Source organism: Leptonotus elevatus, chromosome 1, assembly GCF_054856555.1.
Source record: "Leptonotus elevatus isolate MCC_2025b chromosome 1, RoL_Lele_1.0, whole genome shotgun sequence".
In the NCBI taxonomy this organism is placed as follows: Eukaryota; Metazoa; Chordata; class Actinopteri; order Syngnathiformes; family Syngnathidae; genus Leptonotus; species Leptonotus elevatus.
This window is the reverse complement of record NC_141239.1, coordinates 1,181,566-1,209,472: the sequence shown is the minus strand read 5'-3', so window position 1 is coordinate 1,209,472 and position 27,907 is coordinate 1,181,566. Positions and strand designations below refer to the sequence as shown.

General features: G+C 40.6%; 2 protein-coding genes and 1 long non-coding RNA gene across 6 annotated transcripts in view; 2 read left to right on the top strand and 1 right to left on the bottom strand.

The window, feature by feature from the left end:
- Positions 1-948: 948 nt before the first annotated feature.
- LOC147180257 (uncharacterized) overlaps positions 949-27,907 on the top strand; it is a 124,188-nt gene continuing 97,229 nt past the window's right edge. Inside the window, exons 1-4 of one of the 2 annotated variants that reach the window (XR_015094397.1) lie at positions 949-987; positions 2,496-2,629; positions 4,238-4,890; positions 11,207-12,882. This is a non-coding gene — a long non-coding RNA (uncharacterized LOC147180257). Of the gene's footprint in view, positions 988-2,495; positions 2,630-4,237; positions 4,891-11,206; positions 12,883-27,907 lie in introns of those variants that run through there. The other variant, XR_015094398.1, reaches the window with a different exon arrangement.
- On the bottom strand, positions 1,649-14,026 carry aknad1 (AKNA domain containing 1). The gene is made up of 20 exons (XM_086071666.1): positions 13,829-14,026; positions 13,211-13,503; positions 11,219-12,162; positions 10,096-10,170; positions 9,792-9,873; positions 9,358-9,491; positions 9,224-9,283; positions 8,995-9,128; positions 8,750-8,909; positions 7,316-7,443; positions 7,058-7,195; positions 6,890-6,983; positions 6,673-6,764; positions 4,683-4,864; positions 4,522-4,615; positions 4,264-4,440; positions 4,086-4,192; positions 2,489-2,603; positions 2,271-2,418; positions 1,649-2,194 (listed from the first exon to the last, which is right to left on the bottom strand). The coding sequence occupies exons 2-20, from the start codon at positions 13,416-13,418 to the stop codon at positions 1,979-1,981; spliced, it is 3,288 nt and encodes a 1,095-aa protein (XP_085927792.1). The 5' UTR covers positions 13,419-13,503; positions 13,829-14,026; the 3' UTR covers positions 1,649-1,978.
- The window catches only part of gpsm2 (G protein signaling modulator 2), an 18,962-nt gene continuing 5,644 nt past the window's right edge, over positions 14,590-27,907 (top strand). The window contains exons 1-6 of one of the 3 annotated variants that reach the window (XM_086071707.1): positions 14,590-14,786; positions 15,207-15,245; positions 16,901-17,140; positions 23,803-24,024; positions 24,111-24,246; positions 26,743-26,882. In XM_086071707.1, coding sequence (XP_085927833.1) covers positions 17,076-17,140; positions 23,803-24,024; positions 24,111-24,246; positions 26,743-26,882 — 563 coding nt within the window. In that variant the 5' untranslated portion in view covers positions 14,590-14,786; positions 15,207-15,245; positions 16,901-17,075. Of the gene's footprint in view, positions 14,787-15,206; positions 15,246-16,900; positions 17,141-20,014; positions 20,273-23,802; positions 24,025-24,110; positions 24,247-26,742; positions 26,883-27,907 lie in introns of those variants that run through there. The other 2 variants (XM_086071715.1, XM_086071724.1) reach the window with 2 other exon arrangements.

The following is a 27,907-nucleotide window of genomic DNA, read 5'->3' as shown; positions in this document are numbered from 1 at the left end:
CTGTGGCGGATTGTCAGCATCGGATGATAAACTATCGGGAAGCAGAAACACATTGAGAAAATAATGAATTCATCTCATGAGGGAGTCTATTTGAAAGTATAAAATAGTCACCTTTCGAAGCTATTTTAAGGAGGGGACAATTCGGATTGATTGTTTTTCTGCTCCTGGGTTTGCCATACATATGTATTTAACTTAACATACAACTTAACGAAAACATACGCCTATAAATAAACATAATAGTTGCGCAATTTTAATGTGTATATACGTCAGGTTTCAATACAAATTTTTATGCGAATTTTGTGAAAATGCGCAAAACGGACATGCAACTTATGCCCGTTTCCATCCGCTCTTCTTTTATTTTTATTATTATTATTTTTTTTTTATTGAAACTCTGCTTTTAACAATCACAACATTAGAACATCAGACATCATTTTAAAGTTTCCATCTTTGCTTATTAACATTCACAATTATCGGGGGGAAAAATCAAACAACAATTCGACATAAAAGACAACACCCAAAACTAAACAATAAAGATAGAGGAATAACCTAAGGCACAACATTTTTTTTTAATTCAATTGACGTCAACTAAAGATAATTCACTAAGGATTTTCAATGCAGAAGTACTTTTCTTGTTTCTTGTCAACTTCAAGGAATTCATGTACAAATCAAATTCTGCAAGAAATATATGAAAATTCGGAAGGGATTTGGAAATCTTTATTTTTTGCAAATAAAATTTGCCAAATAGGAGCATAAGATTGATTCCAAAGGCTAAAGATTTGTTATCATGAATGAAATTTGTAATTGCAGCTTTTAGATCCATTTTTCTCAGTTTTCTCATATACTTCCATCCGCTCTTCTTTTGCGAATATGCGCCGCGAGATGATGTTGTCGTGACGGAACTTTGGGACGTTGGGAAGTTCCAGGTGGGAATGTTGCTTTTGACGGACTGAACGGAAGTAGTTTGTCTTGTTGGCTTCCCTCCCGCATGTAAGTCAAGTGTGTCGTTACATCGAGAGCTGATGTTAATAAAGCCATCAAAAATTGCATTAATGTTTTTTTCCTTTAATTAATCTTAAAAATAATCGTGTTTCTTTGTTTCCCCAAACATATCTTACTTTATCATCCGCCATTTATTGTGACTACAAACGTGCGTGCGACGTATATCCGGTCTTGTAGTCGCTTATTCGAAAAACCTGTTTCCATTTTCCTTTTTTTGATACGCTTAAAAAAAAAAACACACCCTCCGAGCGTAAAAACTTGTTTGCGAAATTTGGGCCTTTTTTCGAATTTCTGGCGTTTCCATTCAGTTTCTTTTATGCAATTTTTGAAAATTCAAATAAAAATAGGTGGATGAAAACCCCGTTTTTGTACTTTTCTGTTTAGATTTATGCTAGTGCTAACACAAGATGAGCGTCCTGGCTGCTCAACCAGTCATTTTCGAGAGTTAAACTATTCCATTTTTTTTCAGTCTCGTGTCGCATCAAAAGTTGTTATTCAGATTCAAACTCACCATTTAGTTTAAAATAAGGTTAGATCAATCTAATCATTCAAAAGACAAAACATGTAAAAAAAAACAACAACATTTTTTTTTTTAAAGTTTATATTTCATCTTCATTGTATACAGTAGTTGATAAAGTAGGCTATGCTAACATTGCTATATATTGTAGCATCAGCAGAAACACAATTACCTAAAATATAATAATAGTTACTATATTTTTCATTATATTGTTAATGTGTTTTTTTTAAATATATAATTATACCAAAAATATTGGGACACGTGACCATGACAACGACAGAGGGTGAAAATATGAACGAATAAATGTGTAACTGCTAACCTTTTTCTGTGCTAACCTTTTTCTGTACAGACCTTCACTAAGATTTTGGTTGTCCGTGTGGATTTTAATGAGATTACAAAGCATTTATGTCCCCAATCTCGATTCCAGTTCATCCCAATGGCGTTCTATACCAAACAGTCAATTCAGTCCAATGATGTACTATAAGAAACGAAACGGTCTCTTGTGATCGTGTACTCCTTTTGTGTGAAGCCATGCAACGTTTCTTGCACCCTCGCGGCCGAATGTTGACCTTTGGCCAGGTCCGCCGTCAGTCTCTTGGCCATGCGGTCCGTTGTCCTCTTCATGCTGCGGGCCGCCTCAATGGCTTGGTCCAGTGTCCTGTTCATCTCCTCCTCCTCCTTGAAAAAGGAGGAAATAAACATCAGGTGTTTGTAATGTAAGAGTCGTCGGGTGAGCATTTGAGGGAAAGACCACCTTGCTTGCCGTCCTGCTGCGATGCCTTTGGAAGACAGGGGGCAGTGTTTGCCGAAAGTACACATCGCTGGGCAGCAGCGCGGTGTCCGATTGGGTGGAACGCTTGCGGCGATTGGTCGCGGGCGGCGCTGCTTCCTGCACTTTGTAGCTGAGTGTGACAAGAAAGTTGAATGTGGAATTTTTTGCATGGGAAATGATGTTTGCGTTTGCGTGTTTACCTGGCAGGTAGACTGCAGGAGGAGCCATAGCTGACCTGGAGCAGTGGTCTGTGGGTGGGCTGAGGTGCGAGAAGAAGATGTCTGTCCTTGGCGTCTGGGCCATCCATGGTGACCTCTGGCGGAAGGAACATAAACAATACGGTAAATGCGATATTATTCATATTATTTTGAACGTAAGTGCTCATTGTAAAATATTCAAAAGTCCAGCGTTAAGAGGCTGCGTTAATAGGAAATTATGACATGATCTATATATGGATTCTCTCTCTCTCTCTCTCTCTCTCTCTCTCTCTCTCTCTCTCTCTGTCATTTATATCCCTCTCTCTCTCTCCCTGTCTCTCTCTCTTTCTCTCTCATTTATCTCTCTCTGTCTCTCTCTCTCCCTGTCCCTCTCTCTCTCTCTCTCTCTCTCTCTCTATCTCTGTCATTTATCTCTCTCTTTCTCTGTCTCTCTTCCTCTCTCTCACCCCCGCTCTGTCGTTTATATACCTCTGTCTCTCTCTCGCTCTCTTGATTTTAGGTGATTAACAATGTTTAACTAAGTGAATTAAATAATCACACAGTACTCTATAATTAATCGTGATTAATCACATTTTTCTACTACTGTTCTCTCTCTCTCTCTCTCTCTCTCTCTCTCACTGTCATTTATCTCTCTCTCGCGCTCTCTCATTTATATACCTCTGTCTCTCTCCCATCTCCCTCTCTCACTGTCATTTCTCTCTCTCTCTCTCTCTCTCTGTCGTTTATATACCTCTCTCTCTCCCACTCTCTCTTGCTTTTAGGTGATTAACAATGTTTAACCAAGTGAATTAATTAATCACACAGTACTCTATAATTAATCGTGATTAATCACATTTTTCTACTACTATTCTCTCTCTCTCTCTCTCTCTCTCTCTCTCTCTCTCTCTCGCTGTCATTTATCTCTCTCTGTCTCTCTCGCACTCTCTCATTTATATACCTCTGTCTCTCTCCCATCTCCCTCTCTCACTGTCATTTCTCTCTCTCTCTCTCTCTCTCTGTCGTTTATATACCTCTCTCTCTCCCGCTCTCTCTTGCTTTTAGGTGATTAACAATGTTTAACCAAGTGAATTAATTAATCACACAGTACTCTATAATTAATCGTGATTAATCACATTTTTCTACTACTATTCTCTCTCTCTCTTTCTCTCTCTCGTTTATATACCTCTTTCTCTCTCTTTCTCTCTCTCTCTCTTCCCTCTCCCGCTGTCATTTATATTTCTCTGTCTCTCTCTCTCTCTCTCTCTGTCTCCCTCTCTGACTGTAATTTATATCCCCCCCCCCTCTCTCGCTCCCTCCCTCACTGTCATTTATCTCTCATAAAATACTAAGCACAAAATACTAAGGGAATCGTGTTTCCCCATGCTATATTTTTAATAACGGGGCGGCATGGCTCAGTGGTAGAGTGGTTGTCTCCCATCCGTGAGGTTGTGGGTTGGATCTTCACCTCTGGTGACCACCCCTGGTCGAAGTGTCTTTGAGCAAGACACTGAACCCCGATTTGCTCCCAGCGGACCTGGCAGTGCCCCACATGGCAGCAGCCGACCACTGTTGTGCATGAATGTGTGCACGTGAGGCGAACCTTTGCTCTTGCCGGGCTCCGTCTCTGTTGAAATCCAGTCTTCCAGCCTGAACTGGCTCGAGCTGGAACTGCTCAGGCTTTGTCTGCCGCCTGCTGACTTCCGCAAGCTGGAGTTGAAAATTGATGCCGTTCATTTGCGGTGTTTTATTTAGCTTCACGCATCAGGAGGTCCTCTCACCCGTCTGGCCTGCGGTGGGACCCGCCTTTGGCCTTGGACCGAGGCTCCGGACCATCTTGCCTGTATTTGGAGGCCAGGTAGTCCATCTTCCTTGCCAGGTGAGGCAACTGGACGAGACCTTCTTCCAAGTCCTTCTTCAGTCTGGACACTTGGACCTGCAAGGCCAGGATAGCCTCACTGGACACACACAAACACACCACGGATGTGTTGACTTGGTCATCTGGTAAAAAAAAAGAAAAAAAGCAAGTCGGTATCGACCTATTACAAGAGCACCGGTGTCGTTCTTTCTGCTCTGCATCCATCACGGGGCTCAGGATTGGTTCAGAGGCGTAGCGATGTTTTGCATCGGGACCTGCTCGGGTCGCGGATGACAACAATTTACTTCGTTGCACCGATGAGAATGAAAAGATGGAACTCACCCTGCAACTTGAGAGAAGACTTTCTAATGCTATTTTGCACCCATTGGTGGACTGTGGCGGCAGAACTTCCCGGCTGCGCTTGGACCGGCGACTTCTGCCGACGGCCGCGTTCGTCCTTTGGATGGATAGTTGTCAGCAGATGAAGGGAGGAGCCTTCGCTGTCGGAAGTACGAAGTCCATCGCTGGGAAATGCGGGGGAGGGTTAAAGGTGAAAATCACATTGAAACTGTGGCGTCATCTGGAATAGTTCGCGATCAATAATTATGACAAGAATGAGCAACTCATTTTTATTGATAAAGCATTGAGGGGAGCGCCGGCAAGGGTTGAATGTAAACAGAACTGTAGTTTTGTAACCATGGCAAGTTTTTCCGGTGGCGCTTGTCCTCACATTGCTCATAATGAGCATTGGAAGAAACACTTGCGTTCTCCAGGCCCATTTAGTCGCTTAGTTTTATTTATTGAAGGGTTCCAGCACCTGGTTAAGAAGTTATCAGTAATGGGAGACAGTTTGTCTAACCTGTGGTGTACCCCAGGGGTCTATCTTGAGACCCAAGCTATTTCTTTTTTTCTCGCAAGTTTCTGAGTTTTTTTTCTCTCACAAATTTGATAATTTATTTCTCGTAAATTTGCCACTTTATAATGTCACAAATATACTAATTCTTTTTCGCAAATATGTCACTTTAAAATGTCGCAATTTTACATGTTTTTTCTCATAAATTTGTGATTTTTTTTCTCAGAATATTAACCCCATCTAAAAAACAAAAACAAAAAAAAAATTAATAATAATAAAATGATATGTGGCCCTAATATGCCGTCGTGCAAAATTGCAGGAGCTATTATTGATGGTCAAATGCGAATTGTTAAACATAAAGAGTTGGTTTCATAAATGATCATCAAACCTCAACAAAACTAAGTACAATGGTACCTCGGAGTTTGAACATAATTCGTTCCTGCGAAGTGCTCAAAGTCCGAATTGTTCAACCTCCGAAAAAAAAATTCCCATAGGAAATAATGTAAATGCAATTAATCCGTTCCCAAGCTCCAAAAACAGAAAATTCCTATTTTAATTTATATTTATGCTTTTTACATTTACAGTACAGTATTTCAACAATAAAAAATACCTTACCTTTTTTGTTGTGGTGTGATGGCATCAGTGGATGATAAATGCTACGTTGATGCTAGCTTTAGTTCAGTGCTGAGTTTGTGTATTTTACATTGGGCATATTGTTGGACTACTAAGCGGTCCTTGCGTGCGTTGTTTAACGTCAGGCACGTTGTTGAACGGCTAAGGGGGGTCCTCGTGCCAGTATTTCACGGTAGTTACAACTGCGAAATAATCCTTCCTAATTCCACTGTGGTTCGTAGCACTGTTGTCTTTCTTTGGGCTCATGGTGAAGAAAATTGTCGTGGGAAAAATCGAAATGCACTCGCGAGTATGGAGCACCTTCGGGAGTATTGACTGGAAATGAGCAGTGCATCGTCTCAACTACCGCAACGTGAGCATTCGGCATTGCTCGGCTTTCCGTTTTCAAGGTACGTTCGTCTTAGCTTGCTTTGCTCGGGTGTTCGAACTCCGAAATTTAAGTTCAAACTCCGAGGCATTTTTTACTTTTTGGTTGAAGTCCGAATTGAATGAGTTCCGAGACGTTCAAACTCCGAGGTTCCACTGTACATGGTATTTGGAAATTTGATCGGGCAAAAACAAAACAAAAAAATCTAACAAACACCCTCCAGTAAGTAATAAGTGCAGCCAAGAGAAACACTACAAAATGAAGAGAATTGAAATGAATACAACTTCATGGAACACATTTTAGAATTTAGCTTGTAAATGTTTGTCCGTTTGTTTGTCTCTGTGTGCCCTGCGATTGGCTGGCAACCAGTTTCAGGGCGTACCCCGCCTACTGCCCGAAGCCAGCTGGGATAGGCTCCAGCACTCCCTTGTTGAGGACAAGCGGTTAAGAAAATGGATGTCAGTGATAATTCCTTGTACCTATCTATGGAAGAATGAAGCGGCAATATTCCACTGGATTGATTCAAGTAGGAGCTCCCAAATCCACTGTCCGTCTCCCTGCATACAGCCGCCTGCACACACAGGCAAAACCAGTAAGTAACCAGTAAGTTACCAGTAAGTTACCAGTAAGTTACCAGTACGTTACTCACGTGGACTTGTAAACCAAGCAAAATAAGCAAAGCACATTGGACTTGACCTGTGGTATTGATGATTGCGCATCAGCAGCGTAAGCGGCGACACCCACATCATCGACATCACATTCTTGCTTTAGAGCGCCATCTTTTGTGCCACTGCAGCAAGAATATTTGTTTAATGTTACAAATAAATGTCATGCATCCATAATAAAAAAAACAACAACTCTGACCTTCCCGATGTCCATTTGCCACGGATTCCACTCCAAATGTCACTGCCAGCTCTTCCCTCCAAAGTGGCAGATTCTTTCTCTTCGTCACGATTCTCCTCATCTTCAGCATCCGGAGGTCCCGCTGGGCAAAAACCAAACCTGCACACAATCCCAAACGCTCTCAAACTGACCGCAATGCAACCAAACGCCGACACGGCAACTTGAAACACAATAAATAAATAGTGTTGGCATACAGTCGGTTCTGTATAAGAACCTCACCTGTTGATGACTTGCATCGACTCGTTGCTGCTTTCCTCTAATCCACCATTTTTACCGCTCTCGTCTTCCTTTTGTTCCGTCTTTGTCTCCGTTCCAAAACATTCAGCGGTCAAACTTACACTTGACCCCTGAAACACGAGACGGTCGCAAAAGTTGTCGCACTTTTAACCACAAAGCCAACGCTCTCAAATATGAATTAATAAACCAGCCACGGAATAAAATAACAAAAAAAGTGTGCTGGACTCATTTAATTAAAATTTTCTCTAAAACTGGAATATTGTACTGCAAAGTGACCTTTGGATGAAAAATGAAATACTATATCATGCTCTCATTAAAAATAGCATGACAAATAATACTCGTGATTTATTTCCTCATATATGTGTAACTCAACTGCAGAAAAAAAACAAGCGACTAATTTGGGTAAGACATTTAGTCCTCCATTAAAGGAACAGTGTGTAATAAGTGGCCACTAGATGTCGCCATAGCAGTCAGAAGCACGCACACTACGGCGGCTTAGAGAGCTAACGAGCATCTCGGTGACCAGGGTAGCTAACAAGCGTGGCTAGTTAGCCGGAGCCATAGGCCGGAGTGGCTAACGAAAGCAGCTAGCGGGAGAAGCTATTAAAAAAAAAATCGAGTTAAAGCTCGCGAGAGCAAAGCGGAAGGTAACAAGTGACGGGAGCCCAAATCACGGGACTCCGCGACCGAATGGGTCCGAAACTCGGCCTAACTACGTTCGATAAGTTGTCCTTTGGGCGTCCATAGGAAGATGGCGGCAAAACGTCATCTTCTTGTAAGGTGAGACTCCAGCATGTCATATAATTAGCGATTACTAGACATATGATTGTATTTTTTTTTTAAAGTACGTTGATGTGATCGATTTTTTTTTTGTGCATATTATTGAAATCAATAGTGAGTTGTAAAAGTTATTATTAGTTCACCACTAGATGGTGCTAAAGATTACACACTGTGGCTTTAAAGGGATACTTGGCTCATTGAGCCATTTTCAACAGTATAAGATTATATTTTTTATCGATAGTTAATGTGATAACTTCATTATTTTTTATGATTAATAATTAATAAACAAATTTTCCCACTTGCTGTCGACTGAAGATGACATCACCTGTGCTGAGGAAGTAGGTAACGACCGATCATGGCTCAGCTGTTTTCCGGGTTTGGTTTAGCAAACTGAGCCATGATTGGTCGTTACCTACTTCCTCAGCACAGGTGATGTCATCTTCAGTCGACAGCAGGTGGAGACAATTTTTTTTTAAAGGTATTAATTATACATGAGAAATAACGAAAAATTAATTCTGGACAAAATAGTCACTTTTTACTGCTGAAAATGTCTCAACGAGTCAAGTATCCCTTTAAGTAATAATGAACTTTTTTTTTGTGCAAAATCCAGCAAACGTCAATCAAAAAGTGCGTGACCTCATGCAGTGACGGTGGAGGTGATGCCTTCACTGACAGCTTGTTCGTTGGAGTTGACGATAAAGGAGGCGGGGCGAGCAGCCGGCGCTTATTTCTCTCGATCGTCTCCTTAATGTCCTCCAGCTGCATCCCCGCCCGAAATATGTCCCCTTCCACCAGCCTGCACGCGCGCAAGCAGACAGATCACATGACTGCGACCCGCACAAAACGGAGAGAGGGGGAGGGGGGTCCATTTTGGGCACAACCTGTCCGGGTCGAATGTTCCCACGTTTCTGCGCAGGCCCAGATAATTCCGCATCTCCAGAGCTCGGTGCTCTTCTTTCTTGCTCATGTATTTTCTTTCCAACTGATCTTGCGCTTCCGTCAAGCTCCTAAACATCTAAATAAATAAATAAATAAATAAATAAGTCAATCCCGTTTAGCGTCACGTAAGACAACCGTTTTTTTTTTTTTTGTATTGGGATCGCCATTTACCGTTTGCTGCTCTTCTGTGCTGACAGACATGTTGTTTACACTCCGCTTGAACTCACACACCTGTATTAGAAATGTTGTCAATTCGTATGGTTAGATTAATAATTGCGAGTCTTTTCTTTTTTTTTTGAACTAACTGTCCGCACGAAGTGGCGAATGACAGCCGTCAGCTCGGCCGCCATTTTCTCCGCCTCGCTGACGCCGTCGCGATCGGGCACGTTGCGCTTCGTTTCATCCCGGTGGGCTGCTTTTACATTTTCGACAAGATTCTCTGAAACATGTTTAAGAGAAAAGTCGTTTCATGAGATCATAAGAAGGCTTAAAGTAAAAAAAAAAAAAAAAAAAAAGAGGAATTGGTGGAAGGACAAACGCAATGTTTTAATGTCATTTTTTGCAATACAAAATGTTGTTTACAGTCAGTGACTTTCAAGTAATTGAATCAGCACAAAGAGAAGAAGACGCTCGTGTAACCAGAATCGTGTCACTTGACCCCGTTTTGTCTCCATGGACACGAGCGCTATATCGTCCAGTGCCGTCCCGTCGTAATATCGCATGTCGTATGGAAACGTACCCAGTGTTTGAATGTGAGGAGCTGCCGGTCCAACATGGCCGCCCTCGCTGGAGTTTCCTGGGTCAGCTTCGTCTGATGAACGCTGGAAAAGGAGATTATATATATATATATATTTTTTTTTTAACCCCTTTTGAACATATAAACTCTTTTCTTTCTTCCTATTCTTGTTTTCTTTTTTTACTTCAATTTATATTTTAGACTTGTAATGTGTTTTCTTTGCGTTTATATGTTCAATAAAGAACCAAATCACACAACAACAACAACAAAACTCACTATGAATGGATTCGATTTCAAATGTACTTACATCGGTTCCTAACCTCATTTTATGGATGAGATTCTCAGCGCTGGCGTATTTGGCCAGAAGTTGATCATATTCAGCCTGAAAAGATGAAGATTGAAAAATTAAAAACAAACAAACATTATTCTTGTCTGAAGTGGTCCAAGGAATAAGCGAACAAAGCACCTAATGTCGATGAAGAACAAACTCGAATAAATCCCCACTGAAAATTGTAATTTCCTTCAGTTGCCACAAGATAGTGGCAAAGGGCTACATTTGTCTCAGTGACGCTGCACAACTCACTTCAAAAATATTTTCCTGGCAGCAAGATGCAACCAGAAAACAAAACAAACAAAAAAAAACAGCAAATAGATGATTTTTTTAAATTGTTAATATATATATATATATATAAATCAATTATGCTTGGGTTTGGGTAGTTTTTTTTTTAAACTAAAGCTTCGGCACATTATTACATAGTTTTATTTAATTTATTTATTTGACCAGTTTTGTCACCTCGTTTCATGTACCTCTATTCACTAACATCATTATTCAAGTATTGGTTTAACATTTTAATCTTTATTTTATTAAAATAAATGAATCACATTTTGCTTTTGTACATTTGAACTAATTTGTATCTATTCTATACTGCAATTAAGTTAATTAAGTGGTTGCACATTTTGGTTTTTGGTTTTCTTGCTGCCAAAATTAACTTACAATAAATATGCACTACATTTATTTATTTAATTATTTATTTATTCATTCATTTAATTATTTATTTATTTACTTACTTTTTGTTTTCCTCGATCAGGGGTCACTAACCCGATTGAAACTGAGAGCTACTTCTTGATTTATGCAAAAGGCTACCAGTGTCATACACACTTCTGAAATAACACATTTATTCAAATGACCTTTAATTATATGATCACTAATAATATTCAATGCTATAATGGTTTAATAATGTTACCCTCGGATACACATATTCCTGGATAAATAACAAAAAATCTTTTTTTTTTCATTTTTCCTGAATTTTTTCCTCCATTTCCTCCCAGAATTTTAGTGGTTTGTAAAAAAAAATAATGATAATTATTATTTTTTTCATTCCAATGCATTTCAATGGGCATCAATTATTTGTACTCAGGTTTTTCTGTACCTGCAAGTGATGCACCCGGACAGGACTGGCCTGGTCGTGCGTGTCTTTGAGGACTTGAGGCGTCTCTGCAGGCTGAAGACCTGAATCCTCCAAGACCCTGCTGATCAGCTGTAACATTCCCGGCGATGACTGGGCTCGGATCATGGGACTGGGGACTTGAGGAACAAGCCTGACCGGACCACTGGGCCCTTTTGGAATTCTGACCTTCGGGGCGACCTTGGAGAAGTCAGGGAGCGGGTAATGGACTTGACCTTGGCCGTACTTGATCTCGCCGAAGGACCTGCTGCGCAAATGCGAGACTCCGATATGAACTTCACGCCCTTCACACTTTGCCGGCGTTGCAACGCTGTCGCCGTGACCGGCGGTTGCGTTGGCCTCCTCCGAACGTTCTCCTTCTGCTGCACTGTTGCCGTCACTGTAAAAACTTCTGACGGGAGGCTCGTCAGAAAAGCCGTTGTTGTGTGTCGACATGCTACGATGGAGGTCATCGACGCTGTCCAGCAGGGAGACCTCGGGAAGGGTCTCGGCGCCGATCAGCCTCCCGGTTTGCAGCAACTCCTCCTGGGAGAAATGCCGCAGCAGCATCTTGTTGAAGTCGACTGGAGGTCGAGAGCGCGGCGGGGCCAAATCTTTATCCGGTTCATCCTTTTCTTCTTTCTCCACATGAGGTCCAACAGAAATGAAATCAAGGTGCGTCGAAGGATCCTCTGTTGCTGTCTGCCTTCCGTCCGCGCTCACGTTGCTCTGACAACTGTCCATGCGGTCGAAGTAAGGACCGCCAAGGTCGCCATCATAAGGGAGCTCCTCCTGATCTTCATCGCTAGTATTTTGTCCAGGGTCCTCGTCGTGTTGCTGCTTTAGGGGCTCCTCATTTTGCAATACGCTGCTCTGAGATGGTAGCAACCGCTCGCTCCTGACAAGAATGCAATCTGAAGCAGGGTCATCTGGAAATGAACGAATTAATATGATCTCAAAGAGGAAGTCAATCTTTATGGAAACGTATTGCATTCACACACACACACACACAAAAATAACTCCTGTTTTTCTGACTCGTTTTTGGTGAGCTTTGCTCTTTTGAGTATTTTTTTCCTGTTTTATTAAATATTTCCCTCCTGTTTTTCTGAGTTTTTTTCCCCCAGTTAAAAAAAATAATAATCTCCCCTGTTTTTATGAATATTTTTTTCCTGTTTTCTGAGTATTTTTCCCCTTTTATTTATTTATATATATATATATATATATAAATAAAATTAAAAACATGCTGGTGCTCTGTTTTTATTATTATTATTATTTTTTTAAATAACAAAATATTAGTAATATATATTTTTTTATAAATATTTACTTAATCCGTTTTTTTTTTTAAATAATTCCCCGCCCCTCCCTCGGTTTTCAGATTTTATTTTTCCTGAGTAATTTTTCCTTCTGTTTCCCTCCCTGTTTTTCAGAATATTTTCTATGAAAAAAATATTCAGTAAAACAGAATTTTAAAAAAATACACACAAAAAAACAAAGCTCCTTCAAAAATTATTATTATTATTATTATTATTTTCCAGTGAATGCAATACGCTTCCGTAAACCTTAAACATTTCTTGCCAATAATAGGTTGTATGTGACCTCACTAGTCTTAACATGACATTCTGATTAATATTACATTTGTGGAATGTGAGTGACGCAGCAAAATCCTGCCGTTTTTATCCATCTCATTTGGCGGCCATTTTGCCACACGCTGTCGACTGAAGATGACATCACAGTTGCTCAGGGCTCAGGCAATGATCTGAAGCTGAGCGACCTGAGCAACTGTGATGTCATCTTCACTCGACAGCAAGTGGCAAAATGGCCGCCTTCTGATATTAATAAAAAAACGACTGGATTTTTGCTTCATAACTATTCCTATTCCACTAACGCAATATTAATCTGAATACCTTATTCAGACTAGTGGGACTGCATAGAACATATTCTTGTCCCAAAAAAAATGGGTTGGCATCCGTGACTCACCTCTGAAACGAATGCTGGCCTCAGACACGGCGCATTCTCCTTGTGACCGATACAAAGCCAAAGAAGAAAGCTGCAGATCACCGAGGTGGACACTTTGGTCCTCGCTGAGATCCACCGCGATTCTCTGCCGGATGCACTTTTGCCATAATAAAGCTGTCTTTCCTTCTTCCCGAACATCCTCGTCGGAATCTTCTTGGTCAACCTCCATGACCCGCCAGCAGAACTCGGAAGTGAGACTTCTCTTGTGAAGATGATTTAAAAATTGATGTCGTTTTTGAATGACTCCGTGATCTCTATAAAGTAAACAGGACATGTTTTTCATTCACTGGGGCAAATGTTGAATAATGTGATGTCATCAATGCCGCTAAGCTTTATAGCAAGCAGTGCTAAAATGTTGGAAAGTGAAATTTTAATGTAATTGGGTCCATGCATAGGCAGCATAATAAAATTAAATGAAAATGAAGACAAGAATACTAAATAAATAAATAAATAAATAAATAAGTCTTGCATACTGTAATATCCCAAATATTAGTCCTCGATCTGCACGGGGCATAAACTCAGCTATTTCATTTGTCTGCTATTCATCTACATTCCAATGTTAAGAAGGTTGGTGCTTACCCAAGTAATAGACAAGTCCTTGAAAAGAAGAAGAAGAATCCAGTGCGAAACAAAACGTCACCTCTTGCCGTATTATTGCGAGTAAATAAGTGCAAAGCTTCTCCCCATTCCTCTCTTCTTGTCTTTGACGTATGCTTTCTTGGACAAGTTTTGTTTCTGCACCATCATTAATATTGCACGTGTTCGTGCTGTCCAGCTGGACCTGCATTGTCAGCTGTGCAGGCGTCTGGTTGCCTGGTAACCACAGCAGAAATGACGCCTAGATTGTATTTATTTATTTATTTTTCATTTAACCAGTTTGGTCCCGTTGAGATTAAAAATTTTCAAGAGAGACCTGGCCAAGACAGGCAGCAGCAAAATAACAGACATATAGTACAGAGTGAGACAAATTAAAAATGAATTATTATTTATTAATTAAAATGGTTTATTATGAAAAAAATCAAAAAAAAAAAGTTCACTGCATTATGAAGAATATCATACACATTCATTACTGTATTTATTTTCCTTGAGCCAGATAGTGAATTACTTCAATAAACACGGCAGACGGTCTCGTTCAATTCACTTTTTTAAATTTAAAGCATTAAAAAAAAATCTCGTCACTCCATCGTGATTCAATTCTATTTAATCCAATGACGGAAGTTTTACAATACGTCATGCTATCGCTCTATTCAAATCTTTCGGACCAATGACTGGAGGCCTGGGCGTGGCTTTCTTTGAATGCCGTCCTCCGATTGGCTACTTGTGCAAAAACACTTCACTACGATAGGGGCAAAAAAAAAGAGACAACCTTCTTCAAACTATTCGTCGAAGTTTGACACAATTATTGAAACTATGGCTATCAAATAGTGTCGTCTATGCGCAATGTGTTTATTGTTTGCACACGAGTAGGGCTTATTGTCGTAACAAAGTGAAACAAGGAAAGAAGTAGACGCCAGCTCTTCGAACTGGATCGACTCACGTAAGTTTTTGGCTAATAAGCTAACCGGCTAACTGTTGACACTGTAACTAGGCAGTAATTCGCTCTTCGTAGTATTTGATGAATAAAACTTCTATTAATGCTTGGCTTCAAATGTGTCTAATATATACTCTTAGCAACCAACCGACTGTTGTATGAAGTATTAAATCATGTTGACTTTTGAGAAACATGCTGACTTTTTTGGGGGTTTAGAAGCATTGGTTGAAATGTACACAATAAATTGTTTTTCTATAACCAAGTATTTAATTCTTGAAATCGATGCCATTATTGATTCCTCTATTTACTGTAAAAGTGTACGATTCGGGGATAATGTAATCCCCAAGCACAAGGTGTTATTTACGATGACACATATGGACAAAAGTGATATCTGAAATAATGATATCATTTTTATGTTCCCTGCAGGCTTTTTAGATTTCCTGCCCCCGTGAGAAGGAGCTACCGGTCAGTATGCCATGATTTGTATTTTTTTTATTTGAATTCTTCTTACTGATATATCGCTGCAGGATTTTCTCGCTTTGTGGTGTCCGGGGGGGTCAGGGGGGGGGGGGGGGCAGTCATTGCTTTCATAAATACTGATCAGCCTCTGCTTTGGGATCTTGGGTCAGCAGACGCTTCATTAGGGACACCCGCACCAACCAATGAGATCCCATACAATTGCAGATAATTAAATAACTGTTAAAAAAAGGTATTCATGGAACCGTTTGTTCGTTACGCAGCATCAGACTGACGAGTGCTTCTGATATTTTTGCCCATTTCATGAAAGCTCAATCAGGAAACCAAGAGGTTAGGGCCGAAAGTGCAGATGTACCTGGCGGAAGGTTGAGTGAGTGTGTTATACCTGTTCACGCACACACGCACACGCACACACACACACAGTCATTCATCAATTTCAGTTCGAAGCACGCCCATTTGGCAGACAATGTGGGAAAAGGTGCGCACTGGCACTCCTCAGACTGTTTGGATAAGGATTCATATTTTTTTTGCCCAATAGGGATTAACATCATAATATATTGTATGGAGCTGGCCTATAGAAATCCTCCCTTCGAGTTCGCACACGTTTCTGCTTTTTATATGCTTTTGCATGTGCAGTGAGACCTCCATTGTTACGTGTCCACAAAGTTCTACTTTGGAGGTTCCACGATGGCGGGGGGGGTCAGCGTCCTTTCATGTCAGATAAATAACACAAAAAGTTTGTCCGCAGCCACAACACATTTGAATGCTGTGATGAATGAAATAGTCGTGTTCGTTTGCACCACAACACAAAAATATGCAGCATCCAATACTTTGACGTTCATTTTCTTCCGAAAAAAAAAAAAAAAAAAAAATTGGGTGGGGGTGGGGGGGGGGTAATTTTTAAAAAAAGTTTTTCTTACATTTTTTGCAACTTTTTTTGCTCTAAATTTTCTGACATTTTTGTGTCCATTTGATGGTAATTTTCGGGATTCATTCATATATTTATTCAATTTTCTGACATTTTTTTGGCAACTTCATGAATGTTTTATGGTAATATTCTGCTGGTGCACAAATGTTGTCGGTTTGGGTTCATTGTTGCATATTTTTGAATGGAAAGATTCAGCGCAAGTATCTTCGGGTGTGTGTTGGTTTAAATGAAAGGAAAGAACTTTATCTGCTGCCTTGTGGACGTCGGGGGGCCGCCGGGGCCGCCGGGTGCCCGTTGTGGGAGCGACATTGGCGCGTTCTTGTGATGACCTCATGGAGAAATGTTGGCTCTGGTCTGCTGCTTATCGTTAGTCGTTCACACATGCTTTTTTTTTGGCCTACCTTTGCGGAAGTTCTGGACCGTCTCAGTGCTTCTTTTGGGTCAACTCTCGCCACGCCTTTTCTCTCCTCGTCGCTGCTTGACCTTGCAGCGACCCCAGAGCTCATCCCCTCAACTTTGATTGACAGCTAACGTGTGCTGACCGCCATCCTTTTCCAATCCCGCTCTGCGCTCTCACTCTCTCATGTCCCGCCTCGCTCGCCCGCCTCGCTCGCCCGCCTCTCTCTCTCGCTCGCTCGCTGTTTGCTGGGTGTCGCCATGGCGACGTGTGGTCAGAAAGAGGCTTCACACACAGCGTCTTGTATTCTCTCCACAGAGGGCCACCGAGGGGAAGACCGAGCGGCAGTGACAGCAAACGCACAAAGCAGCACAGTGGACTCTTTTTTTTTTCCGATTGTTTTGCTCTTAAGTTCAATTTTGACCTTCATTTTTCAACGAAAACCATTTGGTCGGGAACGAAATTAGGATTTCCCCTCGTATTATGCCCTTCAATGGATACGGAGGGCTCCGTGATTAGCGAGCGGGCTGAGGACCAGTCCTTCCATGTCCGCTACAGGTACGAGTTTCTACCCTTGCGAGGAAAAAGACCCGCTTGATTGTTGCTTACCAATTCTTATATACTGAATAATTCGATTGTTGATATGTAAGACTGGCTAAGGCGAAATTCAAGCGAACGGTCGTCTGTCTGTCAAATATGTGATCGACTGGCGACCGGTCCAGGGTGTCTGTCAGTCCAGGTCTGCCTTTCGGTTGGGATCAACTCCAGCTTTCCTTCCGTCCCTGAACAGGATATTGATGAGGAGGTGATGTCATAGTGAGGGGGGGGGGGGGGGGGCAGGGGGGGGGGGGTCCACATACACTCTAAAAACTGTTGGCTCAAAAGTAACCCCATTATGGATCAAAAATGGATCGGTCCACTTTATTGACCCAAGTAGGTTTTTCAGGTTTTCTTTTTTTTGTTTTTGTACATTTTATGGTTACTTTGTAAAAAAATTTTTTTTGCCTATTTGATTCAATTTTCTGACATTTTTGGCAATTTCATGGACATTTTATGGTTCTTTTCGGCTTTTCCTTTATGGTCACTTTTTGGACATTTTTTCAATGTCATTTAAAAACTTTTTCATCTCCCTTTGGTCTCTCTTTTTTTCTGGCAAATTTGGAATCTGACATTTTTTTGGAGTATTTAATTCTTCTTTTCTTATTAACTCATTCACTCCCAGCCATTTTCACTAAAGCAATCGCCTTCACTCCGGCTGTTTTACTGGATTTGGACAGATTTTGCAAGGCCCGCAGAATATTGTGTTTTATTGCTATAAAAACGTGAAACCTACTAAAAGAAAGATTCAATTCTATTCTTTCATCAGGAAAAAATAAGTATATTTCGGTCTGTTTTTGTTTTGTAGAAATTAGCATTAAAATATAGCTAAGTTTCATCATTATTCACAAATCCATTTAGAATTCTGAGTAATTGAGGTTTTTTTTTTCAACATGGCTCTGGTTGATCTCATTTGCTCTGCTGCTACATGCTGGCCGTTTGTGTACCATTTCTTCAACCGTTCTTTGCAGTTAAGAGGCGGCATCAAAGCCTTTTGTATGCTCTAGCATAAAAAAACAACAACATAAAAACGTAAAAATCGTCTTTGGGACACTTGAAAATGTTAACATTTGACATATTTCTACGTTTTTGGGAGCAAATGAGTTAAAAAATCTAAATAATCAATTCAGGTAAAGAATATTTTCTCTAAAAATAAAGATAAAAATAAAAATAAAATAATAATAATAATTTCTACTAATTTCTTTTAGAGAGCCACAGGGAGGCACAAGAGATGGACTAAAGAGCCACATGTGGCCCCACAGCCGCAGGTTGCAGACCTCTGCTATAGACCAATTGCCCTTTCATAAATTCTATGGAATGACCATATTAGAGCATGAAATTAGGAAAGAAGGTTCATAAAGAATATGGCGGGGGCATTTTTTTGACATAAAGAAGACAATATGAGGTGGGAAGAAGAATTATTAATACAACTTTGAACATGTGGAAATAAATATAATATGTATAAGTAGATAAATGATGTTTTGATGGAAAGAATTATCGAGTGACGATACGACATTCAAGAACATTTGGTAGACGCAGCAGTCGGGTTTCCATCCAAATGTTTTGCAAATGTTCATGCGAATTTTGTGAAAATGCGCAAAACGCGCGTTTGCATCCGCTCTTCTTTTTTGCGAATATGCGCCGCGAGATGACGACGAAGTGGCGGAACTTTGGGATGATGGGAAGTTCCGGGTGGGAATGTTAGTTTTGACGGACTGAACGGAAGTTTCCTCCCGCATGGAAGTCAAGTGTGTCGTTACATTGAGAGCTGATGTTAATAAAGCCATCAAAAATTGCATTAATGTTTTATTTTTCTTGAATTAATCTTAAAAAGAATCGTGTTTTTTCGTTTCCCCAAACATATCTTACTTTATCATCCGCCATTTATTGTGACTACAAACGTGCGTGCGACGTATATCCGGTCTTGTAGTCGCTTATTCGCCAAACCTGTTTCCAATCGGCAAAATGCGCGTTTCCCTTTTTTCGATACGCTTCAAAAACCACACCCTCTAAAGCGTAAAAACTTTTTTTTGCGAATTTTGGCCCTTTTTTTTCAAAGTTCTGGCGTTTCCATTCAGTTTCTTTTTCGCAATTCTTGAAAATTCGAATACAAAAATAGGTGGATGGAAACTCACCCAATGGGACACCACAAGGAAGTGTAATCAGTCCTTTGATATATTCAATAATGATTAATGATATGTTTATGGAATCAGACGGTGGGATTTTTGGAGATGATGGAACAAGTGTTCAGTGTTGTTGTTGTTAATACTTTGCATTTTTAAAATGGAAAAATGTAACATTTATTTTTTAAATATTTTTATGTCACACAAAAAAATGCCAAAATAATAATAATAATGTAAAGTCACTGTTAAAATGTTTTCTTTGGTTTTGTGATGGCATTTATGCACAAGAGCACTAAAAGGAGCGACGACACTCTGTATTGATTTTTGCAATTGGAGTTGAAGAGCAAAATGCAAAATGTCGGGATGCATTTTCACTTCCTGTGAGCTTATTTTGCCGGAAGACGACCCCGGAGGCGTCTCTCGTTACCTGGCCAATGTGTTTTGTCAAAGCTTCTCGTGAAGGCCAGCGTCAATATTTAACCAGCCCTAAAATATTCATCCCTCGCTTGCTTTGTCAACCCTATCGGGACGATCCTTCCTCAATTGATCGACACCGTCGGACCGTGAGCGCCGTCTTCCCGGCGTAAAGCGACTTGCGCGCTCGCCCGCCCTGTAATCTGCCGCGAGCGGGTCAGAGGAGAGAGAGCTTAAGGGAAAGACGACGAAGATGAGCCGAGAGAACGCTGACTCGGATCTTCCCGCGGCCCCGCTCGCATCCGGGCTTAACGCGGCCGACGCCGTCACACGCCTTCGAGGTTCTCGCGGTTAATATCTCTGACGTCAGGCGCGTTGAGGCCGCTGGATTTTTCTTCTTCTTTCTTCTTCTTCTCAGCGAGTGCCAAAAGAGGGAAAAAAGTTGTTCTTTTGAGGGGCGACCTCTCCTCGCCCGGGTGCGGTGGAAACCTCAGTCGATGCCTTTGAGATGCAACATGTGCTGTTGTTGTCGTTGTACGGCGAGAAAAAGCTGCAGGTAGGCTGAGATGCGTCATATCGGCTGAAGTCGCTCGTCATTGGTCGGACACGTAAAGAGGATTCATATTTCATTGGCAAGTCAGAGCTTCAGTGTTTTGTTTTACGGTGGCACCTTGAGATACGAGTGACCTGACTTGCGAGTGGTTCAAGATACGAGCTGCCCTTCGGTTGATGTTTTTGTTGTTGTTGCTTTGACTTGTGAGCAAAACATTTATTTATTATCAAGTTTCAAGATTCAAGATTATTTTTTTTTTGTCACGCGCAGAGTAAAAACAACGATAAAATTCAGCATTGAATTTTTTTTACAGTGATGTCATGGTTTCGATCTATCGACCTCTGGGTTGTGGGCCGAGCACGCTTCCGCTGTGCCACTGTGCCGCAATAGTTAATAGTTAATGAAAACGAACACAAAAGAACCCCTACAATTTCAAAACACATTTCTGTTAACAAAATAAAATACAAAAACCAAATTAAAAAACGAAAACTAACTGAAACTACATTTTACGTTTACTAACTAAAACTTAGTGTACACAAGGTTATTTTAGTTGACAAAAACTAAAATAAAAAAAACTGTTTTGTTAATAAAATAAAAATTAAAATGCTTTTTAAAAAACAAAAACCAACTGAAACTACATTTTACGTTTGCTAACTAAAACTAACTATAATTGTACTGAAAATGTCCTTCGTTTTATTCTTTGATATTTAATTTAATGCATGATGAGGATGATTTCAAATGTGATTTTGAGTAGACTTATTTTTTTTTAACCTTAGTGTTTTTTAAATATTGCAAGTAAGACACTTTTTTAAAAACTAATACTGAAACTAAAACTAAATGAAAAGTAAGCATTTATTAAATAACTAAAACTAATAAAAAACTAATAGGACCACCTTGAAAACGAATTAAAACTAAAAAAAAATAAAAAAAACAAAAGTCAAAAAGAAATCAAAACTAACTCAAATGAAAATTGCAAAACTCTAATAACCCTGGCTGGTAGTAAAGTTAACTCCAACTCAACTCACTTCACAAGCAGGAGTGCCAATCAATAGATGATGACATCATTTCAGAGTATCCCGGTCGCAGAGGATGATTGTGACCCCTTGACCTCTGGGTTAGGGTCCCAGCCAGGACACGAATGCAAGCTGTTAATTTGGCCACTCCCACTTGAAGTTTACCGTCAAACGCTTCCAAGTTGCAGTCGCGTTGCACAGTGAAAACATCGACGTGAGTAGGATTACAAATGAAAAGATATCGAACAATGTGATGTCACAAGAAAAGAAAAGAAACGCGAACAGCAGAGGATGGTTTCGATCCATCGACCTCGGGGCCCAGCACGCTTCCGCTGCGCCACTGCGCTGTCCGCTATGTAGAGCCGCCGTATACTCGAGTCTTGAAAAAAGTGGCTTCAAGCTGACCAAGGACGTTCGTTATTATTTACATTCTATCAACTCATTCACTGCCATTGACGACTATAGACGTCAAAAATTCATTTGAACTATTTCTATTAGTTTAACATTTTTTCCTCTTTTGTTAACAAGAGTATGAAAACTAGAAACACATATTTTATATTCAGAACAGATATAAAATCGCGAGTTAACTAGTGAAGTCATGCGATTAATTACGATGACAAATTTTAATCGCCTAACGCCCTTCATTTTTTAATCTTTTTTTTCTTTTTGAAATCTTTTCTTTTTTTTTTTAAAGAAAAGATTATTAAAAATTAGGGGCGTCGAGTGATTAAATTTTTTTAATTGTAATTAATCGCATGACTTTACTAGTTAACTCACGATTAAAAAAAAAGAAAAGATTATAAAAAATTCAACTAAATAGTAAATGATAAAACATAAAAACAACTTCGTACCCTTCTCATTCAATCAGCAGTGAGTCTCTGTGTCGCTTTTCTTTTTTTTCCCCATTTCCTGTTATGTTGCAATATGTTGTTGTCTTTTTCGCTTCCGGGCCACCGTATGACGCAGATGAATGATATTCACATTCATTTCAGTGGTAAACGACAATTTGAGTTACGAGCGTGGTCTGGAACAAATCAAACCCGTATCTCGAGGCGCCGCTCTATTAGCATCCTGCTTAAAGGTCTTTGAGGAGTCCGTCACGGGTGCGTTGGGGTCACTTGACTTTGTGTGAGGGGTCGCGAGATAACCGACCTTCAAAAGCTCGGACGTCTTTTGAGGCCTTTGGAACAATCGAGAAACTTTTCCTGCAGAAAGAAAAGTGAGACTTTCATCTGATAAAAAAGACCGCCTATTGTTTGACGTTGACCTCACGTGACCTTGAAGTGACTTCTGGAGAGGCATGATTCGATTCGTGGCATCTTCTGCGACTTGCAATTTGTTCTACTTTCAAAGCTCATTTTCCCATAAGAAATGATTGAAAGTCAATGAATCCGTTCCACTGTAAAATCGTCATCATCCTAAAACCGCTATTAACTTTTAGCAGCTGTTTTTTTTCCCTCCTCTGCCATCACCGGCAACCGTCTGTACTTTTGTGGAGATTATCCTACACAGAAGTGGATTTCGCTTGGGGGTTCATTTGCAGTCAATTATTGTTATTATTTTTAATTAGGGGTGTCAAAATGAATGCATACATTTTGAGTTAATCTACAATTCCTTTTACGCCACGCATTTTTTAAATGCGCGAAAGCCTGTACTCTGGGAATTCCAGTCACAATGTCAACACCAAAACTTAGCAGTAATAAGTTTAATAATAATAATGCATTTATTTCTGGAGGCGGGTTTTAGAATTAAAAAAATGTGCAGAATTTCACAAGTTACTTCATGTTAAAGAACAGATCGCTCTTAATATGAAAGCTGTCACCAATGTCTTACAAATGCAATTATGCCATCTAGTGGCAGATAATGACCTCAACATAAATCAATATCACACCCCAATTTTTTTTACAGTGTCGTACATCTTTTAATCAAACTACTGTATCAATGACTAAAAGTCGTAGCTATGTTTCTATTAGTTTATTTTTTTTAATTCCACTTTTATAATGAGTATGAAAACGTCAAATATTTTTTTTTTTTTACTGTTTATTTTTTTTGTACATTTATTACAGATATAAAATGTGCGATTAATCATGAGTTAACTATTGAAATCATCCGATTAAAAATTGTAATCATCTGACACTCCTATAAAAAAAAAAAAAAAAGCATATCTGCTACAAATGTGGCCAATAAAGCAAGCATAGTTTTTGGTTGAAGCCCATATTGTCGAATGTTGAAAGCTTTTCGGATCTTTTTCCGCCCTGAAACGTCCCCAGATTCTAAAGGATGTGACGTCGCATGACAAACAAGGGCGTACTCGTCCCCTCTGCTCGTGCGCGTCGCACGCATGCACATCCATTGTTCCGCGTAAACGGAAGGAAGCAGCGAAAACAACAACATCCTGCGCCGAAAGCTTGCACTGCGCCGCCACCTTTTTTTTTGCCGACCGCTCGCTTCTCGCGATCCCGCCCGAGCGACCCCTCGCAGCACTTTACGGCCTTTTTCCCGACTTTCTCTGCCCTGCAGGATGGAAGTGTCCTGCCTTGAGTTGGCGCTGGAGGGCGAGCGCCTCTGCAAGGCGGGCGACTACCGGGCCGGCGTGTCCTTCTTCGAAGCCGCCATGCAGGTGGGCACGGAGGACCTGCAGGTGCTCAGCGCCGTCTACAGCCAGCTGGGCAACGCCTACTTCCACCTGCACGACTACGCCAAGGCGCTGGAGTTCCACCGGCACGACCTCACCTTGACCAGGTCGGCGGCGGCGGCGCTGTGGGCGCGCGCAGTGATCGCGTCGCGCCGCGTCTCGCTTTCAAACGTGTTTTGTCCTCAACGTGCAGGACCGTCGGGGATCTGCTGGGAGAAGCCAAAGCCAGCGGCAATCTTGGCAACACGCTGAAGGTGCTGGGAAGGTTCGATGAGGCCACCGTGTGCTGTCAGAGGCACTTGGATATAGCGACTGACGCCAGCGACAAGGTAACCTTTCCAAATAATCCAGGAACACTCGCATAACTATCAACACGTGAATCTGTCATCGTTTTTTTCCTTTTTGAAATGAATTGAAAAGTCATTCATCCTTTCCGGCAAAAAAGGAATCTTTGACGTCTATAGCCGTCGATGGCAGTGAATGTGTTCAACGCACAGCTGTTAATTCCCTTTGTTATATTTAGTGTCAGGTTTGAGGGCAAGTTAATGGAACAAAAACAAAGAGGAAGGTGCTTGGGTATTCAAAAGAAGCAAAATCAACAAAAAGGAGGTTCAAAGTAACAAAAACACGATGAACGAAACCTGACAAGGTCTGAAAGAAAGCAGGAAACAGAATGCTGCATTCCAGGAAGGTGGGAAATCTGAGTCGCAACGCCCCTTTGAACTCGGAAATCCAAGTTGCGGAGTCGCAAAAAAAAGAACCCCGACTTCACTGACAGGTTTCAATGTTTTATTTTTATTATTATTATTATTTTTTTAAAGAGCTCAGTATTGTTCATTCGGTAATGTCATCATCATTGCTCTTTTTTATTTTTATTTTTTTATTATTATTATTTATTTTTTTAATAATAATAATAATATATATAATTATTTTTTTTTGTATGTGTATGTGCGTGCGTGCGTGTATTTGTTAGCTCACCAAAAACCTATTAGAAAAAATCTCATACCGTTCACCTAAACCGAACACCGCCGTCAGGAGACCCGAGGAAGGACCAAAGGAAACCAAGGAAGGTGAAATCCAGCACCGACCAGACACCCCCCACCGGGCCACCGGACAGGTTCCAATTTAACGTCACTCGACAATAACGAACGGCGCGTCGGCAACGATTGTGAACGGCAAAACGGAGCATCATTCGAACCCGATTTATCTTATTTATTAGCGCCGTCAAAGTTAAAGCGTTAACTCGCAGATTAATCACACAATTAATTTTGACCGCAAGCGGATGGTTACGTTAAAAAATATTGAGGTCATTTTAAATAAATAAAAAAATGCACATCAAATTTGGCGGGCAAAAAAATGGGGATTAAAAGCCTTTTTAATGAAGTGATGAATCCAAATTCTAAAATGTGATTAATCTGATTTAAAAAAATAATTATTCGACAGCTCTACTATTTACTTATAACAATAATTTAGTTGTTCAAAATAAGTCACTTTACGTAACCCGACGTGATTTCGACTGACTGTGTCAACCAGAACAACGAATGTCAGCCATCTTTGTTGTTTACATTCACTTCCAACGCTTTGAGGTCGGAATTGGGAGATGTCCGACTTCCCACTGTCCTCGAATGCGGCATGAATGCACGCCAAATGACAAGACAGCGAGAGACGCCTGGACAGGACACCTGGTTGAGGTTCTGATGACAAGCACAGGTGGACAAATAACTCCAATCCAACCAAAACCAAATCAACAAAGCAGATTTAAAGTAGCACTAAGGAACTTTTCAACCGTAATCAAATATTTTCATCATTCTGCTGATGAAACATTGACTTAAAACTAGTTGAATGGTTCCTTTGCCATGGCCTGAGTTTAAAAAAAATAATAATCATTTTTACTGTCACTAGGCAACTTTGAGGAGGATGGTAGGAACACTGCCACACCAAAAACTACAAATGTGCTGGCTGCTTTATGGCAGACGTCACTTTCCCGCTTTCTCCGTTCGTTACAAATGCGGAAGTCAATTTGAATGTCGACGCACGATGACGGCTTCCCTGGCAGAAGCTGCGAAACAATTGGAGAAAAATTCTGAGATCAAAAAAAAAAAAGGGAAGCGACCCAGATAAGCTCAAAAACCACACAAGGTGCTTGTCCTCATGAGAAATGTGGTCTTCCTTCAGGCGTAACATTACCGCTTTTGTCCATATGGCGGCGCCACAATCAACGTAAACTGAACGTTCCTCAGCGTTGCTTTCATTTGACAGTCGCGCCTCTGTTTTGAAGATTTCTTCACGAGTTGCTTAATTGCTGCTTGTTTTGAACGGAGCTGAGCTGAGTTCACTGCCGCCATTCAGTTCGTATCGCAAATTTGTGGGGAAAAAAATAAGTTTTTTTGAACTTGTGTGTTATGTGACCACTAAAGAGCTTCATTTGAGCCCCATCTAATGGAAAAGTAGTGCTTTGCCACCACGAGTGGATTTTGCAGTCCACCTAATGAGGGTCTGTACTCGTGTTGTACTTGCTCCTTTAGAATTACGTTAGGGTGACCCCACTTTCCCCCAAAATTGTGGCATCACCTCTTTAGTCACGCAATGCCAACTGGACATTTTCAGGAATTTGTAAAAACCCCTGGACGCAAGAAAATGCTATGTCCTCCCAAAAGAGGACGTTTGGTCACCCTACATTACGTGCCCTGTTCCCTACTTCTGCCCTACTGCAAAACCTCTTCCTGTTTACATCTTTGCACCCGCAGCTAACCAATCAGAGTTGGAAAGCAATGTCCCAACGCTCTATTAAAAACTGCTTCCACTAAACCCCTCCCCCATTTCAGGTGGGTCAGGCGCGAGCCCTGTACAACTTCGGCAACGTGTACCACGCCAAAGGAAAAAGTATTTGCTGGAGCGGAGCAGAGCCCGGAGATTTCCCAGAAGACGTCATGACGGCCCTGAGGAAGGCGTCGGAATTTTACCAGTAGGTCACGCGAGGGCGGGACGATGAAGCGAAATGTTGTCGTGATTTCGATTTTGGCTTCGTTTAATGTTAACGGCGCGTTTACAAGTTCCCTACTTTGTGAAAGTACCCTGAATGCACCGTGTTAGCTTGTCGCTCGCTCGGAGCGAGTCAGTGGCGTCCCGAAGCGTCCTTTAAGCTGAAAAACTAAACATATAAGAAGTAGAATTCCATATAGTGTTTATTTAAATACAAATCATGCTTTTGTTTTTAACACATCGCAAGCCTCGCGCTAATGCTAATGCTGGTGAATGGAGGATCCCATTCAAATGCTAACAGGAAGTTAGCATCAACTTGCTGTGGAAACCAAAGTTATTTTAGTCAAAAACGAAAAAACTAAAACTCGCAAAACTATTTCGTTAACGAAATTAAATAAAAATAAAAATGCTTTAAAAGAAACATTTTCTGTTCACAAAACTATAATTATAGCAAAAAAGTCCTTTGTTTTAGTCTTTGGTAATTAATTTAATGCATAAACCTTTCGGGATATTTTAAATATGATTTTATTTATTTAACCGGAATAAGGACGTTTGAAAGTGTCACACAGAAGTGACGTCATCTCGCAGCAGCCAATAGAAAAGCACCTTCAGCTGACGTCGCTCCAAGTCGACAACAAAATGCAACGCTAGCTAATAAATGAGTTACTTTTCTCAGTTAACCATGTTTTTTTTGTTTTGTTTTTTAAAATATTGCGCACAAGCAGAGGTGCCAAATCCAGGCCCAGAAACTAAAACCCCTGTCACAGTTTAGCTTTAACCCCAGGTGCTAGCTAGCTAGCTAGCTCCCATGGTGTTCCTTTACCTGCTAGCTAGCTCGCATCAATGGCTAAAGCCAAACTGTGGCAGGGTTTTTACTCCCTGGATCTGGATTTGCCACCTCGACACATTAAAAACAAAAAACAAAATGAAAACTAATACTGAAATTAAATAACTAAAACGAATAAAAACTAACAGAACCACCCTGAAAACTAATTAAAACTAACTTAA